This window comes from Parasteatoda tepidariorum, chromosome 8, assembly GCF_043381705.1.
Source record: "Parasteatoda tepidariorum isolate YZ-2023 chromosome 8, CAS_Ptep_4.0, whole genome shotgun sequence".
In the NCBI taxonomy this organism is placed as follows: domain Eukaryota; kingdom Metazoa; phylum Arthropoda; class Arachnida; order Araneae; family Theridiidae; genus Parasteatoda; species Parasteatoda tepidariorum.
Window position 1 is genome coordinate 54,653,566 of NC_092211.1, and position 19,684 is coordinate 54,673,249.

Consider the following 19,684-nt stretch of genomic DNA (forward strand, 5'->3'; position numbering starts at 1 on the left):
GAATGATATCATAGAGTAAATAAATTAATGACTCTAAATTGAAAGAGATAAATAAAAATAGTTTTAATTGCAGTCTCAAACATGAATTTTTTCTTGATACCGAAGTGTGAATTAAAACGAGGGAATTTTTTTTTTTTCATGGCATTAAGTTTAATATTTTTCTGGAAATTTAAGTTTAAAGCGAAATGATTTCAAATATGTTTAGTTAAAAGAAGTCTGTTGGATAATTAATGCTTTGAAAAAACTCGTCAACTAAACTACTTGATTAAAAGAAACTTCTAGTGATTAATAACTATTTTATTAGAAATGTTGCTGTCTACTTTTCCGTAACTTATAAGCTAAACTTTCGCAATTTTTTATTAAATACCAGTAAATTAGAAAATCGCAATTGAATATCCATCTTCTCGTAGTCGAAGGATAGATCCCGACGTTAAAAAAATAAACAAACATTTTATAAGACAAAAGTGGGAAACTTACTTGAAAAAATCATTCCGGCAGTAGAGTTTACCTTCCCTGGAATAACACTTTTCCTGGAGTGTACACTTACATTCGCAGCATACAACGCACTTTGCATGCCATGATCTGTCTAGTACACTGCAAATGTATCTGTCCATGATAGGTCTTTCGCAACCGGCACATTGTACCATTTTCATGTCGTCTGTCCGAATTAAGGGCAGGGTCCGGCCAGCCCCGCGCCCACGCCAGGTCCCAAGTGTGTCCACCTTGGACGCCCTCAGTCCCGTTGGCTCATAGGACAGACCCAGGGCTGATAGCTCGCTGACCAACGAGGCTTTTGAATCGACCTCCTCCTGGTTCCTCAAGAGGCAAGAGGACTGGGTCGTCAGATAAGTCGAGCAGGTCGCCGTTTTGCTTGGTCAATAACTTATCAGTACCTATATAGAATTCTCGAACCAAAACTGACGGGAAAAAAATTAGAATCCAAAACAGCTCAAATGAACTACTCTGGTTTATGTTGCTTTATGAAACAGAAATTTTGATCAGTCATTCATTACAAACTTCTGTCTTGAACAGTTCTTCACCATTAAACTGCGATTATTTTAATTAGCTGATTTACTGCAAAACTTCGAAAGCCGAATAACATTGTATGCTTCTCAAATACCGGTTTGGTAATATTATTTGATGAGTATCATTCATTCTTATAAAAACTATAATAAAAAATTCATAAAAAAAGCGAACTAATCTGTTAACAAGAACAGCGGCTGAATCGAAAATGAAGAAAATAGACGATCTGAATCAAGAAGGTAAACAACAGTTTCTCGAACCGTCACCTGACCAGTTTCACGGCATGAAATGGGAACGCTGGGCACTATGCGTGCGTCCGGTATAACAGTTTGCCCCAGACTAGCTTTTTCTACTGCGACTGCAGCTTGTTTGCAGGAGCAGCGTGTTTTACCGCCCGTTCCCCTTACCACACGCTTCTTTGCTTATCTCTGGCTTTGGAAATGGGCGGAGCTAATCAGCTGTCACTCAACATCGCAGTCGTCATAGAAACCAGATTTTGGACCGTCCTTCTACTCATCACGTGGTTTTGTGCATCGCAAAGTCAGGATTTTTCAAATTCTGAATGATGGGGTGAATTTCAGAATGTTTTTTCTTCTTCTTCCTAACGAAACAAAGAAATGTCAGAGAATCAGCATTTTTTGCAGGAATAATTCGAAAGAAAATACATTTTCAAATTTTAAAAGTCGTTGATATACTTTTTTTTTTTTTTGCGTGAGATATATTTGCGAATCGAACTCATAAACGAACAAATGTCACCAATATATTAGTTATTGCTTTCGTTTTTTTTTATTATTGTAAACGACTCTCATTGTTGTTTTTGTCACAATTGCTCCATTCTTCCAATAAGAGGGGGGAAATTGAAATTAATTGAGAATTGAGGGATTCGAAAGAAAATACAATGCTTCTCAATATCGTTGAAGTCACTTATTTATTTATTTTTTAATGAGGTATCTGTGCGAAATGAACTTTTAAACTGACTAAAGTCTAAAATAATGAAGTCAAAATAACACAAAAATATATTCCAAATTAGCACAAGTTCCTAAAATTATATATTTTCGTGACATACATTCTCATTCATCTATTCCATACACTCATCTATTCTCATTCATTTATTCCATACATTCTTTTATTCCATACATTCCTCTATTCCATACATTTTTCTGTTCCATACATACATCTATTCCATACATTCATCTATTCTCATTCTTCTTTTCCTTGCATTATCTTTCATCTATTCTCATTCCTCTAAACCATACATTATCATTCATCTATTCTCATTCCTCTTTTCCATACATTATCATTCATCTATATATTAATTGAATGAGTAATTTAAATTGAATATTTAAGTAATTTTTATAAAATACTTCAAAAAGAAGATAAAATTTTTCGGAATTTTAGAAGTCATTTATAGTTCCTTCTATGCCAATTGAATAATTAAAATGACACACGTCGCGAATTTATTAGATTTTCCGAAGATTGTATGGATTTTGAAATCAATACTTGTTCAGTTTTGCCACTTAGTATCCCAAATGAGGAAAAAATAGATAAAATTTTAAGTGAGTAATTCGGAAGTGTATAATTTGAATATTTTGGTAATTTTAATTAAATAACTTTGTAATTTGAGTTGAATAATAAAGCTATTTAATTGACAAAATTGCAAAAAAGCACATCCTTTAGAGGTATTTTAGAGGCAGTCAGTGTTCTGTAATGTGAGGCATCTCTATACATATTAAGCTTTTAAGCTAACAAAAGTAAAAAATATGTTGGGCTTATCAAAAATTATTTTTTTTATTATATAATCAATTGCAATTAAGTTATGCCCCTTACTCTCACGTTGCGAAAAGAAATTTGAAAGGTAATTGTCAATTATCATTGACAATTAATTTTTATAAATTCTTAACAAATATAGTAGTAAATACTTAAGTTGAAGCCGAAACTTCACAAAAAATATTTGTATATAATTTTTCCAGAATTAACGGGGTTTTTATATCTTCTGCAAGAAAATATGCTTTCAATTTAGCACAATTAACATATTTTTAAGAATTTCTTTTAGCACAATTGCAATTCCATTCTTTTACAATTACATTCATTTGTAATTACATTCTTTTAGTACAATTGCATTGTCCGCTGCAGTCAATTCGAGGAAAAACAATCACCCTATCTCTATACATATAAAAGCTAAAGTCTGTCTGCATATATGTTTGCTAATAACTCGTGAACGGGAGCACCAATTTAGATCGTGTTTTTTTTTCCAGAAAAAAGTGGTTTGTGATTAATTTGTAAATAATAATCCAGAGAGTGGTTTGCAAATAAAGAGAAGTTTGTAAATAACTTCGGTGTTATGCGTTTCGGGCATACTATCGAAAATGCGAGATTTTCCTGATGAGAACCATTCACTGTAAAAAATGGATACTCGATTATTACGAAACTTTCTTTGCTTTTGACGAAAGTGTTTCCAGGTATATGATCAGAGCAAAAATTTCTTCAAGTTGACTAAATAACTATCGTCAACTCTTCGATTAAACGAATTTTGTCAAAATTAAAGAAACGTTTCGTCATTCTATTTTTTTCCAAAAAAAAAAAAAAAAAAAAAAAAAACCCAAACCAAACAAAACTTTNCTTTGTCTAAAAAAAAAAAAAAAAGAAAAAAAAAAAACTTGTAGTGCTTAATGTATCTAACTTCTTTAACAATCACTTTACAGTGGGCACCATATAGACGGCCCACCATAGCAAGGACAGATAGAAAAATTAAACCCATTCCCGAAGAGGGATTCGAATTTCGGACCTTCCTGGTACAACGACAACTTCTTGACAATCATACCAACTGGTCAGCGTAATTCGTCAGTTTATTTTCGACTGCCTAGTCTGTATTCTAGCTTGGTCAACAAGTTAGCAAACTCCCACAATACACTACGAAGAGGTTTTGAATTGAGGAAAAATTTTCTTCATGCATTTGAGAGTTTCGTCGTAAGTCATGTGGTTAAGTGACGAAATGATTCTCAAAATTAACGAAATACTGCTCATGGATTGCTGAATAGTTAAAAGTGAGAGTTTTATTTTGTGAGAGAGTTGTTATAGAATAAAAAGTACGCAGTCATAGAAACTACATTTTTACAATATATTTTTAAAAAAAAGCAGACGAAAACCACAAAAAAATTTATACAGTTTAAAAGCTCGTAGAACTCAAAGTTTAAGTGCAGAAGTAAAGCGTGCAAGAAACAAATATGCAGGTTAATAGAAGTGATTGAATATTGATGAATAACTATATTTAACCGTCAGTGATAATGTCAAACAGAAAAATGTTCATCTTTATTCGTATACACGACATTTCAATTTCAGGGCGTTTAAATTTATTAGAGTCTAAAACTAAAACAATTTAATAACAACTATTAATAGCAATAATTTGTTCTTAACATCTTTTTTGGATCACGAATTTTAAATTCTCAAACTTACATTACTATCCTTTAAATGAAAATATCATAACTTTAAGTAAAAATCAGTACTTATCTGTTATTGGTACTATATAGACAAGTTTATAAACAAGTAGAACAGCTCCAGGTTCTGACCTACACAGGTCACTGGCTACCGATAATATACATAGATGCATAGAATATGATAATATCGCAAATATTATACAAAGCGATAGTTATTGAAAACGATATTATTAAAATTTTGCTTACGGCTGGTACAGCATGTGGAACACATGTGATGGTACAAAATGGAACACCGTAACCAAAGGGTTAAGAATGCGGCTAAATTTTACTTGGATAAGAAAAAAATTGGCACCAACGTAAAAATAATATAATTTCTCTTAATTGGGAAAATATCGCGATAGGTTAATGAAAATGCATTGCAATATTAAAATTCGTACTCATTATTCATGGGTGTTAATGTTTGTGTGAGTGATAACTCGAAAAAGCAGTCACTAACGCATATTGCTTACATCCGATAAGCAGAAGATGAGAGGTTGGATACCAACATCCGATTGATGCCCCAAATGTACGTACGTTATATACTAGAGTACAGACATTTAGGATTTAGTTCAGTTAAGTCTTCATTCCTGGGTCTCAATATTAAAAAAAGAAAAGTTTTTAATGTTGAAAAATCTTCCTTCTTGGCTTAAGAAAGTTCCATAAAACTGGTGGGCAATCAAAAGTATATTTTAATTACCAATCAAGCGCGTCAAATGAATGTAAAGATTAATCTATATTATATAAAACGCTAATACGTACGTATGTATGTATGTATGTATCAATAAAACCGATGATATTTCTTTTCTCGCGCTGGCAACAGTTTTCATTTTTAATTGATTGGATTCGGCGCGCAAGAGCACGTAGTGAGCAACCANTCATTCCTCTAAACCATACATTATCATTAATCTATTCTCATTCCTCTTTTCCATACATTATCATTCATCTATATATTATTAATTGAATGAGTAATTTAAATTGAATATTTAAGTAGTTTTTATAAAATACTTCAGAAAGAAAAGAAAATTTTTAGGAATTTTAGAAGTCATTGATACTTCCTTCTATGTCAATTGAATACTTAAAATGACACACGTCACTAATTTATTAGATTTTCCGAAGATTGTATGCATTTTGAAATCAATACTTGTTCAGTTATTCCACTTAGTATCCCAAATGAAGAAAATAAATAAAATTTTAAGTGAGTAATTCGGAAGTGTATAATTTTAATATTTTAGTAGTTAGAATTAAATAACTAAGTAATTTGAGTTGAATAATAAAGTTATTTGAATTAACAAAGTTGAAAAAAAGCACATCCTGTAGAGGTATTCCAGAGGCTGTTAATGCTCTGTAATGTGAAGCATCTCTATACATATTTAAGCTTTTAAGCTAACAAAAGTAAAAAATATGTTGGGCTTACCAAAAATTATATTTTTTATTATATAATCAAATGCAATTAAGTTATGTCCTTATTCTCACGTGCGAACAGAAATTTGAAAGATAATTGTTAATTATCATTGACAATTACCTCATTAATTTTCATAAATTCTTAACAATTATAGTAGTAAATGCTTAAATTGAAGCCAAAACTTCACAAACAATATTTTTATACTATTTTCCCAGAATTAGCTGCTTTCTTAAAATTTTCAGCAAGAAAATATGCTTTTAATTTCACACAACATATTTTTAAGAATTTCTTTTAGCACAATTACGTTTCAATTACAATTCCATTCGTTTACAATTACATTCATTTGTAATTACATTCTTTTAGTACAATTGCATTGTCTGCTGCAGTCAATTCGAGGAAAAATTATCACCCTATCTCTATACGTATAAAAGTCTGTCTGTATGTTTGCTAATAACTCGAGAACAGGAGTACCAAATTAGATCGTGTTTTTTTTCCAGAAAAAAGTGGTTTGTAATTAATTTGCAAATGATAATTCAAGGAGTGGTTTGTAAATAATAAGAAGTTTGTAAATAACCTATTTCGGTATTATGCGGTTCTGGCATACTATCGAAAATACGAGATATCCCTGATGAGAACCATTCACTGTAAAAAAATGCTCGATTATTACGAAACTTTCTTTGCTTTTGACTAAACCGTTTCCCGGTATATGCTCCGAGCGAAAATTTCGACAAGTTGACGAAATAACTATCGTCACCACTTCGATTAAACGAATTTTGTCGAAATTAAGGAAACATTTCGTCATTCTATTTTTTCCAAAAAAAAAAAAAAAACTTGTAGTGCCTACTGTATCTGACTTCTATAACAATCACTTTACAGTGGGCACCATATAGAAGGCCCACCACAGCAAAGACAGAAAGAAAAATTAAACCCATTCCAGAAGAGGGATTCGAATTTCGGACCTTCCTGGTACAAGGCCAACTTCTTGACAATCTGGTCGGCGTAATTCGTCAGTTTATTTTCGACTGTCTAGTCTTTATTCTAGTTTGGTCAACAAGTTAACAATCTCCCATAATGCACTACGAAGAGGTTTTGAATTGAGGAAACATTTTCGTCATGCATTTAAGAGTTCACGTTTCGTCGTAAATCACGTGATTACGTGACGAAATGATTCTCAAAATTTACGAAATACTGCTCATGGATTGCTGAATCGTCAAAAGTGAGAGTTTTATTTTGTGAGAGTGTTGTTATAGAATTAAACGTGCGCTGTCATAAAAACTGCATTTTAGCAAAATTTAAAATAAAAAAAAAGCAGACGAAAACAATAGAAAAAATTACACATTTTAAAAACTCGCAGAACTCAGTTTAAGCGCAGAAGAAAAGCGTGCAAGAAGCAAATATGCAGAGAATATATATACAGAGAATATATATACAGAGAGAGAGAGAGAAATATTAGTTTCAATGTTAGAATATGCTGAGCTGAGCATTTTATTTGCAAATTAGTCACGATATCCATTTTTATCAAATCTGAAAAATAACGCATCTAAAAATGTGAGTATGTAAGAGTCAAAATTAATTCCGCACTTACTAGAGAAATTTCAATTTATGCTTACAGATTCCTTTTATTTTCAAAAGTACTACTGTAAGTCTCAAAATACTTGAAATTTTCTGTATTTAAAATTAGTTATTAGCTGGTGGAGAGAGACGGCGAGTTATTAATTAAAAATTGAAAAATACTCTACGGATAGCAAAAAGAACTCTGAAAACTAAATTGTGTGAACTCTAAAAACTTAAAAAATTGTAATTGTAAATTGTGTTAAAGAAAACATTTTTCCGCGCATTTCGATTCATAATTAAGTATTTCAGATCTAATCCAAACAAAACTCGGAATTTAAAATAATTGTGATAACAAAACGTTGATTAACTATAAATTCGTTTTTTAAAAAATAATAAATTTTCAAGAATGATAAAAAAAAAAAAACTGAATAATAATTTTGTTCACGCTGAAGCGGAACAAAAACTTTATTGTTTTATGATGCATCTTGACTATTGAAAAAAAATCAATTCCAAAGGTTTCTGTAAAACTCTTTTCCTGTATTTATTTGTTTTTTTGAAAAATAATAATATATTTAAATAGAAAAATTATTTTTTGAAACAAATAATTTGAATTGTTTTTTAAAATAATCATATGTTATAAATGAAATTTTTGAAGACTAATTTGTATTAATTTTTAAAAAATAATGGGTAATTTTTTCATTAAAGACAAAATTAATAATAATTCTTCTATTAAGAATAATTCTTCAACATAAAAATAAATTAAATAAAAAAATTTAATATCAAATAAAGGTTAGTTTTTTAAATATAAACCAGCATCTAAAATATTCAAATTATCGGTAAATCACTCAAAAAAAAAAAAAAAAAGAAAAAAGAAAATACTTATTTACAGTCTTACAACGAAAAATTAATTTAAAAAATAATATTCGCGGTTATTTTAGTGGCTTTTTTAAATCGCACAATATAAAGCTTTAAAACAAACGCTTTAATAAAAATAAACATTATTTTGTTAATAAAAATGTAAGCAAAAAAAAAAAAAACATTTTGAATAAAGAAAATTAAAATTCCTTTAAAGAACTAAATAGGATATTTAATATTTTGATTTTACTATAATCCTGAACTACGTAACGTATACCACAAAAATAATTACCATTGCGAAAACTGATATTTTATGAAGAAATTTAGAACATCTATTTATACTAAGAGACTAAAGTTTCTTAGCTAACGACTTTAGAAATAAATGAGAATAAAATTAAAAAACAAGCAGGGTGTTTCGAAATGACCGTTTGTAGGATACGTTTTTAGAATTCTTGCTAGAAACAATGAATAAAAGCATATATATTATGAATCGTAAAATAATACTTTCGAAAGATCTAATAAAACCTTGTTGAAATGTATAAATCTAACAAAAAAATATCGTTAAGAAATTAATCTTTATGTAGACTTTTGCACAAGGTTATAAGCCTTGTTCATTCGAAAATAATTCCATGCAAAAACATTTTATTATATGTTAAATCAATTACATTTTTACCCAATTTTGGTATGTACCCTGATGCAAGAAACTAAGTTGCTTCCTTAAGTTTAAGATTCATGGAATTCAAAATTTTTTTTCAATTTTCTGGATTATAAAATATTTCACGACGAAAATTTTTAGAAATTGTTTTAAACCAAAGCCTTTCTTTTTAGAAGTTTGAAATGAAACTAAAAACGAATTGCAAGAAAAGCAATTATATTTCATGTCCTTAAGGGGAGTCGATAGGGCCTATACCAATAATGCTAAAACTGACCTTTTTCATTGTATCCTATCTCACCATCTAAACAAGATATTGCTTCATTTTTTTCCACGGAATATTTACACATACATGTTTACACAGTGATAATTACTACTACATACTTTTTTAAAAGAAATTCTGAGCTGCGATCTTTTTAAAAAATTCAAAGTACATAGTCCATAATTTTTTCTTAACAAATTCTGCCAAAGATAAGTACTAATATTTATCACAGTATAAACATGTATGTGTAAGTATTCTGGTGAAGAAAGAAACTGAAGCAATATCTTTAGATACTGAGAAAATATACGTTGAAAAAGGTTAGTTTTAGCATTATTGATATATGCCCTATCGATTCATGAGTTAACAAATAACGAAGACTGTGTGAATTTAATTGTTTATTTTTTATTGTCAGGATCATAAAAAAATTGCACTATATCACATACGTCATAAGGACATTTGCCATTTAAATCAGCAAAATATACTCCAATGTATAAAGCCAATTTCGAATTTACACAGATTTTGTTTAAAGACGAAAGCTGCCTACAACATTTAATTGCAGGATACCACTATTCATTTTTGTTTTGAGAAGCAATCATCCAAAAATCAATACCTATTGCATGATTCTACTGCACGGAAAGAATAATTGAAATATTGAAAGATTAAAAAAGAAGAAGAAAAGGCCACTTTCAACGATGACGAGTAACATCTGTATAATTCGAAAAATCTACAGGTGCTTGTTCGATAACAACTTTTCTGGTACATAAAACTTCATAACTCAGTGGAAAAAGGACTTCTCCCTTCCATCCTCCTCCCCTTATATGTAAACATAGCGAAAATGAGACTTGTAGTGATATCACATACAAGTCGAGCCCTAAATCGATTTTGATAGAGCAAACATTAAGATGGGCACCATAGATGATGTGTTTGTTCAGGTCTCTTAAATTAAATAAATAAAAATCTTCATTTGCCCTTTGCGCGATTTTTCCGATGAATTCAAACTGGTTCGATTTCATGTCTAGTTGATCGTTATATATTTTTTTTCTTTTTCGTTATTTTTATCGCCGTTTTTTTCTTTTCTTTAATAGGTCGTGACTGTTTCATTTTCGCCGATTATATCTAATAAAGCTTGAGAGTATGGATAATTTAATGTATTGGATGATTCAAAGTAAAATTATTTCGCCTAGAGCCTCCCATTAACTCCAATATTATTTTAATTTTATCTTTTCCTCTTTGTTATTTTCAGGTCTAATTCGGAAGGAAACGGAATATTTTTCAGCCTTCTAAACTCTAATAATTTTCGAAATAATTATGAATAAGATAAATTTTTTTGATTTACTTTTCTTTCAAATTTTATGCTCTTCCATTAGTCTTACGAGCTAAGATCTAGTTTCTTTTACGTAGAAAAATTCTGTAATAAATATACATTTAAAAATTCTTTTTCAAACTTGAAAAATTTTTCTCGTTTGAAATAAATTAATCAATTAAAAAAATATTACTCACTTAGGATATGTAAAGTATAATATCAAACATATTAACTTACTAATAAATTAATTCAGTAATTATGTATATTTGATTACGGTAATAATAAATGAATTAATATTTTCAGTATAAAATATTTTTATCACAGTAAGGTATTAATATTGTGTTAAAAACTATTTTCTTTCTTAAAGACCTGAATCTAAGCTATTTATAAATAGTGCCGTTTTAGTTCATGTAAAATTTGTCTTACTCCTAAAGAGAATTATTATCACTTTTAACAGCAACAATTCTTAATTTTAAACGAATGACTACAATATTTATTCCTCCAGTATATAAAGTATCATTCATTTAGTAACACTGCGCATAAAAACTTAATTTAAAAATAATAGCTTAAATGGACATCTCACTAAAATAGGTTTATAAAATTAAAATATAAGCAAATATAACACATTTCGTTTATTTAGTTTCGTTTTTGTTTATTAATTTAGCTCGTTTCGTTTTCATGATGATTTATGACTTTTTTTGTTTTGTCATATGAAACACTTTTTAAAAGAATTTTTTTTCATCACATATTGTCTTAGACCAGCAAATTATAGATCAAAAAATTATTAAGTGTTTCTGTATCAGAAAGAAAAAATCAAATTGTGTGGCTATAATTACAAAAATTCTTATTTTAAAACATTACGATATTTCAATTAAGAGCTGTTGTGGCTCAGGGGATTGAGCGTTCACCTCCCAATGAGGTGAACCGGATACGAATCCCAGTCATGGCTGGTCTGTACGAATTCATCACACAGCTCGTTCGGCTCGTTCGCATTGGCTGAAGGGGAGTTTGAATTACAGCGTTGACACCCCAATATTTCTTCAATTCCTTCACCACTTTCCTTCTCGATTGGGGATCTTAGAATAATAAATACGAAATTCTCATTCACGCATAGATGATAGCACTACAAAGCTGCTTAACACACATAAAACCAAGTATTTCCCATCTCCATAGATGGCACCACTAGATTAACCAACTAAACTATATTCCGTGGTTCATTTAACAAAACACTACTCAACCACAGCCTAGCTCCAATATCCATTATCTAACACGAAAAGCTTAACATAACTTAACTCCAATGTTCAGTTACGTAGTGGCTCAGAGGATAGAGCACTCGCCTCCCAATGAGATGACCCGGGCTCGAATCCCAGCGATGAATGGTTGAAAAGAATACCGCACCCGGCTAGCACCGATCACAGTACGGACGTAAAATAATCTTAGTGGTAGACGGATCTCAGGCTGGAGTCCCCTTGACATTAGTCTAGCCGTGGGAGGTTTTCGTGATTTTCCTCCCCAAGTAGAGTAAATGTGGGTTGGTTCCATCAAAAAGTCCTCCACGAAGGCAAAATTTCTCTCAATACTTGATCCAGGAGTTCCCTTGTCTTCTTGATTGGGTTCAAAATTACAAGCCTACTGAGTTGAACATTGGTAGTCGTAAACTTTAAAAATTAGGTTGGCCGTTCAACGACTGTTATAAAATGTCCAGTTGAACTTCATTTTTACAATTTTGAAGGCTAGCTGCAAATAGTTACAAGCACCTGTAATTTCGAAATCACGGTTTTGTAACCATATCAGTTGTAAATGGTTTCTAACCATTAAAGCTGAGGAAAGATTTTACGGTTAATTGGATTGATAGGCTGTTTCCGTTCATTTTTCGGTAAATTTAGAATAAGAATTTTAAAAGTGCATTGTGACTCTTGTATATATCGACAGAAAATCAGGTTGCATATTTTTAGCATTGATCTCAACATTAAAAATAAAAACAACCAAAAAGTGCTTTAAATCTGTAATATAAATCACGTATCAATTAGAAAATTAAATAAAATAGCAATATCAGTAAAAAAACCTCTTTATAGAAAAGTGATTCTTATCCTTGACAAGCGATGAAAAGCTACAAAAAAAAAAAAGAACTAATCTTTTCCTAGAATTTGTAACGTAATATTTTTTTTTAATGAAATGTTATGTTTAAAGAGGAAGAAGATATTGCGATGCTCACCAGCAAGAATGAAATTTCATAAGAAGAAAAAAAAAATTCGAATTGCTCACGATCTCTAGTCGCCAAGTTGTTTTGAAGAGCTTCGTATTCCATGCCTGGCTGAATCTTCAATCGAAAATGTATCTTAAGAAAAAAAAAGCTTCTGGAATCTTTGTTTATGTTTAGAAATGACACATGTGTAATTTTTTCACGTGCACTCTTGCGTGAAATATACATAACCGTAACTGTATCTCTTATAGTAAAAGAAAGATTCATTTTTAACTGTTTTTTAAAATATTTTAAAGACGGAATGATGCTATGACAAGATGATTGCTTATGATTTAAGGATGCTTTTTAGTTCGTCTTTAGGCTTTTTTCTTTATTGAAGAAAAATATTCCGATATGCATCTCAAAGGAATTATTTTCATTTGAGACAATGAGCTCTTTGAACATGATTCCTAAAGAAATTGACAAACCTACGGGTTGAAAAGTTCAGGAGCTGTTGAACCATTCAGTTGTTGAGATGCACTTTTAAGTTGGTCGAGAGAATAACAAAAACTGTTTGATTAATTTTAAAATTTAAGAAAAAACTTTTTTTAGAAGCGAAAAACTGCGTGTGGCATTTCCTTTCCTTAATTTTGCATGCGGGTGGTAATAAATATTTGCTGCTTTTAAATATAAAAGGGAAATATATTTAATTTTAAAAAAAATACTTTAAAGATAATTTTAAGAAAAATATGTGTTTAATTATCGATGAGGTTTTTAAAGTTATTTCGATTGTTGTTATTTATTCAGCAAATTAATTAGTTTTATGTTGATGATCAAAGTTAAAGTATCTTACTGTAACCCCTATGAGTGATAAAAAGAAAACTGCAGGGCTAAAAGTAGCTGTACTGGTGTAGAGTATATCAAATCACAGTAAAAACGGCGAAAATCTAGAGACACGTGTGAATTGATTTTCTTCCTATGCACTCATTTTTCGCTCTATCATCTCGGAAATCATCATAAAGTTAAAACTATAAAACTACTTATGTGTCTTATCTATCATGTTTTTAGTTGCTTTTAGAATAAGTAATAAAAACTAACAGCTATTCAATCATTCTGAGTATAATGCAATCGTGGAATATCCTACGTACGTAATTTAGCCAAATCCACTTGTTTTCTCCCCTATTATTTGTTAATTAATTAATTTTTTGCTTAAGAATATTCCTCATGTGCAAACTATGCCTTGTTTAATGTTTGGTTGTGTTCGAATATGTAACTTTATTTATTTATTTTGTTGTTGTTGACGTATGCCTGTTTAGGCAGGGGTGCTGCGATTGTTCTTGTTCCCCAGTGGCGCCATCTATGGCTAAGAATTCGACTTCTGCCACACCATACGTCCCACCCGTTTAAAGGGCGAACCCATTCATACATACCTTCATTTATCTACAGATCGTAATTTTGATCTGAATCAGAGAACGATCGATCTCCAATCCAGTACCCCCAGAGAAAATTATTTGTTATGGGAACATGGAGGACTTTTGCGACTCGACAGATTAAACGTGCATCAGTCACTTTACCACACGGGGAGTCTTCGGCCTGTGGGGTTCGAACCCACGAACTCTCNAATCCAGTACCCCCAGAGATAATGATTTGTTGTGGGAACATGGAGGACTTTTGCGACTCGACAGATTTAACGTGCATCAGTCATTTTATCTTTGGCTGGCGGGGTTCGAACCCACGAACTCTCGGACGTGGGCCAAGCGCCCTACCGACCAGGCTATCCCGGCATTTTTTTTGTAACAAAGCAGAAATGATCAAATTGCTGTACTTCTCTTAAAAATTATACAAACTATCCATTAAAATGAATTTCACTAGTATTCACAATAGCAAAAAGAAGAGTTAGTGCTGGCGTGTTGATCTATCCGTAACTGTCTCTTATAACTCCAGAACCGTTTGGGCTAGAGACCTGAAATTTCAACAGTGGCTGAAAAGCATAATTTTTGACACTAATCCAAAAAGAAAATTTCAGAAATTAGTTTGGTGGGATATTGGATAAATGAATTTTTCTTATTTACAAAATATTTGAATAATATTTCATATTTAAAATACATTTGAATAATTGATGTTCAAAAAATTCAAAGACGTATCAATGTACAATCTTTTGGCAGATAGTGTTTCCGCAAGCAAAGAATTTAAACCAGAGGCTCTAAAAATGGATTTTGTACTATATTTGATCTGAGCTATTGTAGGCTGAATTATTTGAAGGAATATGGAAGGATTTAACTAATTAAGCACATGGCTAATAGAAAAAAGTCCCTTTTTGATTTTAAATCAGGTTAAATTTACCCAAAATCCTAAACTTAAAACTCCATCTAACAAATTTTAGCAAATGTACCTTTAATGTTTATCTGTATGCCATACAAAAGAATCTCATATATCAATAAAAGAATCCTAATGTTTACTTAAAGATTTCAGTTTTCTATCAAGTTTACTAACATTTGAAATCCTGCATAAAGACTTGCCTCTTTAGCAAATCACTCAAATGTATAAAAATGAATTTTTACCTGTTATATACCCTACTTTAATAAAAAAACGACGTGACAAACATGAAAAGATGGGAAAAGGGATCAATTATTCCCCTGAGATTATAGAAAATTAACAAAATGTTTAATTTATAATAATTTGTGTAGTTATTTATACAATCGAGGAGAAAAAACTCAACAATAAATAACTTTTTTTCAGGGAATCGGAGCTTCGCTCACTTATTTTTATGGTTTACAAATGAAATTATAAAGTCAAACACAAGCAGTGCTCTTTCTTTTAACATTATTAAAACTATCAGTCAATATTTTCGAGTCTAGCGGGCCTTGTGAACTGGAATTATAGCCATTTTTAAGCATATCAGGTCATCACAACAAAATATAAATAAAAGCTTTTTTTAACACGACAATGACAAAATTGAGATACACGAATAAAAATATTTACTTAATAAACGAGTCTTGTACTTTTTCTTGAATAGCCAACAAGCAATGAATGAAAAATTATTTAGTACAAACTGACGAATAAACAAACTAAAATAAAATATGTTTACATGACTAAGAAGGTAACAGTGACCCCAAGTAAACACCGTGGATCGATTACTTGTTTTTTGATATTCATACGAACATTTCTGCAATGGCGTGACCTGCAGTATTTCGACAAACATGCAAATGATCAAACTGCAATAAAAAATAACTTTTAACCTCTAACATTGCAGTATGTTAGTAAAAAGCAATTATCCTAAGCAAAGGGCTTGCACGAAAAGCATCGACTTTTTTGGGAAGAAATATTAGAGTACCACATTTACTGAAGATTATTATGATCAAGCTATGCAAACATTTGATTTCGTGTATCTGTCGATGGGTATATGAATAGAGAAGCATATTGATATAGATGGCATTTATTTCCTGTCGTAAAAATCGGTATGAGAAATTTCCTGGAACCAAATGGGTAAAGATTTGGCGAGGAGGCTAGGCGTGGGTTGGTTTTACATCCCCAACTTATTAAATGTTAAATCTCTTTTTTAAAAAAAAGTATTAAAAAGGGATATAACTTCTCATAACTGAAAATATCTGCATGGTTCTCTTTGCTGTCAGGAATTTCAGATCAAATTACGGTAAAAACTACCAGCACGGACTCAGGAGGATGGTACTTTTTACCGTAAAATAAATTTTTACCGGAGCATGTCACTGAAGAAAGAATTTAATATACCTTAATTTTTACAGTAATAATTACTGAAAAATCACTAAGCCACTCTAAATATTGCTGTCTATTACGGTCGAATATTTTACGGGTAAAAATGGATTTTACAGATGATGCACCTAAATTGGCAGTACGATAGTTTGACCCAAAATTTTAGCAGTGTTTAGATAGTTAGATTCGACACTTAAAATTTAATCAGTTCGAACATTACAGTCTCAAATCCTTTTTATGAATACGAAAAACTACTAACTTCATTAATGTAAACGCAGGTAAGTGGCAAACTAATTCCAAAAATCGATATTAACTGCTAAAGATTAGTTTGTTAAAGATTTGCAATGAAATTTTTGTCCTTTTTCTGTTTTGTTTCCAGGCGAAATATTTTTAAAATTCATAATCCTTTTTATTCAGATAAATCATTATATGATGTATATACGTATTCAGATAAATCAGTATATCATGTAAATATTCAGATAAATCAGTATACAATATTTTGCCTTCTGTGCTGGCGGTAGCTGGTTCCCTGGCAGTTAATATTTGATCAAAAAAGTTGCAAAAGTCATCACTTCCATATCCTGTCTTATATTTTACTTATAACTTATATTTTTTCTTATTAATCTTATCTTTTTTCAAAAATTTCGTAAAATTGATCCAATCATTGCTATTCATAAGAATATAACTTAATATGTAACAATTGCGATGACTAAGAGGAGAAAAGTTGGAGGAAAATACACTTTTCAATCTAGACAAACAAGGTATTTGTATCATTTATTCTTATTTTTTTACATAAGTGTTTTTTTTTGCGGTAAGGGGAAAGATATGTAAGTAGTTAGGTATTTTATTTACGTCGCACTAGAGCTGCACGATAAGCTTTTTTATTTTATTATTTCCATAATTTTTGGGTTTATGACTACTAATGTTCAACTGCGTAGCCTTGTAATTTTGAACCCAATCCAGAAGACAAGGGAACTCTTGGATCAAGCATTGGAAAAAATTTCACCTACGTGGAGGACCTTTTAATGGAACTAACCCGNTAAAACCTCATACGGTTAATCTGAAGGTATGGGGACTCTAACTCATGATCCGTCTACCACTGAGTATATTTTACGTCAGCACTGTGGTCGGTGCAAGCAGGAAGAGGAATTCGTATCGACCAGCCATTGCTGGTATTCGAACCCGGTTCACTTCGTTGAAGGGCGCACACTCTATCCCCTGTACCGTCACGGCTTATGACACGTTATAAGCGATGGTCTGAAAAACATTCCAGAGGATGATCCAAAGACATGCCATCACAATTTTGATCCTCCGCAGATGGGATTATTTCTCCGCTTTGGTAGCTCGACGACCTGCGCGCGAAGTCGAGATTACCTTATGGTAGTATAGTTTGACGAGGACCGATACCGCGCACCCTCGGTTCCTACGTAGGCTTATCAAAGTGGTCACCCACCCGCTTACTGAGCGCAGCCAGTGATGCTTGACTTCGAGTTTCTACTGGGAACCGTGTCTTTACGATTAGTCCACTGCGGGACAAGGGGTAAAAAATCAAATCATAATCAATAAATTAATAATTTAGTAGCCTTTACCTAAATTGTTGAATTGTTTCTTTGCTATTTTTCTGCTCCTTTGTGATGCAGTGAGCTGTCAAATTTTCTGGATTGAATTCCTAATAAAACCATATGAAACACATATAATTTAGTAGTTATGCTTGTTTTATGCAGAAAAATGCCTAAGTTTAAAACTGTACATTTTATGCATAAAGCCCTTATAACTTTGTAACTATTACTACTGTCAATATGGCTCTAGTTTCATTCGATTCACGATGATAAACATCATAAGTAGCAATATCTACCTCTAATGAAATTAATTAGTAGTAAAATTTAAGTTTTTCCCTTTTTGACAATCTCTCCTTCTTAGTAAATTCGCAAAATTCTCCCTGGAAAAGGGAACAAACTTTAACACATGTAACAGAGAAACATCCATTTTTCGCCAAATTGCATACATTTTACCTTTAAATTTTACTGAGCATTCGTTAAATTTACGTAAAATTGAAACTTCGCATTATAGCAAAAAACAGATTTCCTAAAAAACATAAAATACGTAAACAAATTCGTTTATTTTGCAAATATTTTTCAACCCCTTTATACTAGGTAAGAATGAGTACGTTATTTTTACATATTATTTTAATGGTAAATTTGCTTCGTTAATAATACGTAAAATACAAAGAATCATTTTTATTAAATCGAAATAGTAAATTTACTTCGTCAATAATACGTAAAATACACAGAAGCATTTTTATTAAATCGAAATGGTAAATTTACTTCGCCAATATTACGGAAAACATACAAAAATATCCTTACCGAAATAAAATGGTAAATTTATTTTGTCAATATTACGATCAATATATATGAAAGCTTTTTACCAAAATCTGAATGGTAAAATATGCTTCAATATTTATACGTAAAATGTAAAAAAAACTTTCTTACCGAAATTTAAATGGTAAACTTGCTTCGTCAATAATACGTAAAATATACGAAGGCAATCTTACCGAAGGATGGTTGGTAAAATACATTCTGTTAATATTACGTAAAATATGCCGAAGCTTTTTAGCCAAATATCTCAATGGCAATATAATTCCATCAATATTACGTAATATTTATGCATAAAGAGCATTGATTTCACCAATTTCCCAAAAATTTACCTTTCATTTACGTATGAGAAGTTTCCTACGCTTCAATTCTTAAAACAATGTACAGTTTTCATCTATTTCCAAATTGAGCTATTTTTATTAATTTCCTTATTTTTTGTGTTAGGGAAACTGGCCTACTTGCACCTAAATTGAGATATCATTTAAATAATATTTTTTAAATCAGCAATGCTTGATCTGTAAAGTATGTTTTTAAGATACCTTTAAGACATAAATATTATTTTTAGACAATTATCCTATCCTCTGAGCTGGATAAATTATGTTTTTTAAATGGAATTTTACAATATACCTTGAATTGTTTCAGTTTAAGTAATGTTAAATATTTACTTAAGACTTTTCCGGTCATTAGCTTTTCAGCGGTCAATTACTGCACTCCTTTTTATCACATTTTCGTTATTATTTTTAAAAAAGGATTCCATGTATAGTAATATTTAATTTATAAATGTGTATAAACAGTAGAACCCTGATTTCACATTTTCAGTTGGACTATCGTTAAAAAACGCACGCAAGATTAACTACTACAAAAAATGTGTTATCTT

At 30.9% G+C, this 19,684-nt stretch overlaps 1 protein-coding gene across 2 annotated transcripts in view; it reads right to left on the reverse strand.

The window, feature by feature from the left end:
- LOC107449891 (LIM/homeobox protein Lhx5) overlaps positions 1 to 1,560 on the reverse strand; it is a 213,259-nt gene extending 211,699 nt beyond the window's left edge. For both annotated transcript variants that reach the window (XM_016065571.3, XM_016065562.3), the window contains exon 1: positions 478 to 1,560. In XM_016065571.3, the coding sequence (XP_015921057.1) occupies positions 478 to 653 (176 nt within the window). In that variant the 5' untranslated portion in view covers positions 654 to 1,560. The remainder of the gene's footprint in view (positions 1 to 477) is intronic.
- Between the last annotated feature and the right edge of the window lie 18,124 nt (positions 1,561 to 19,684).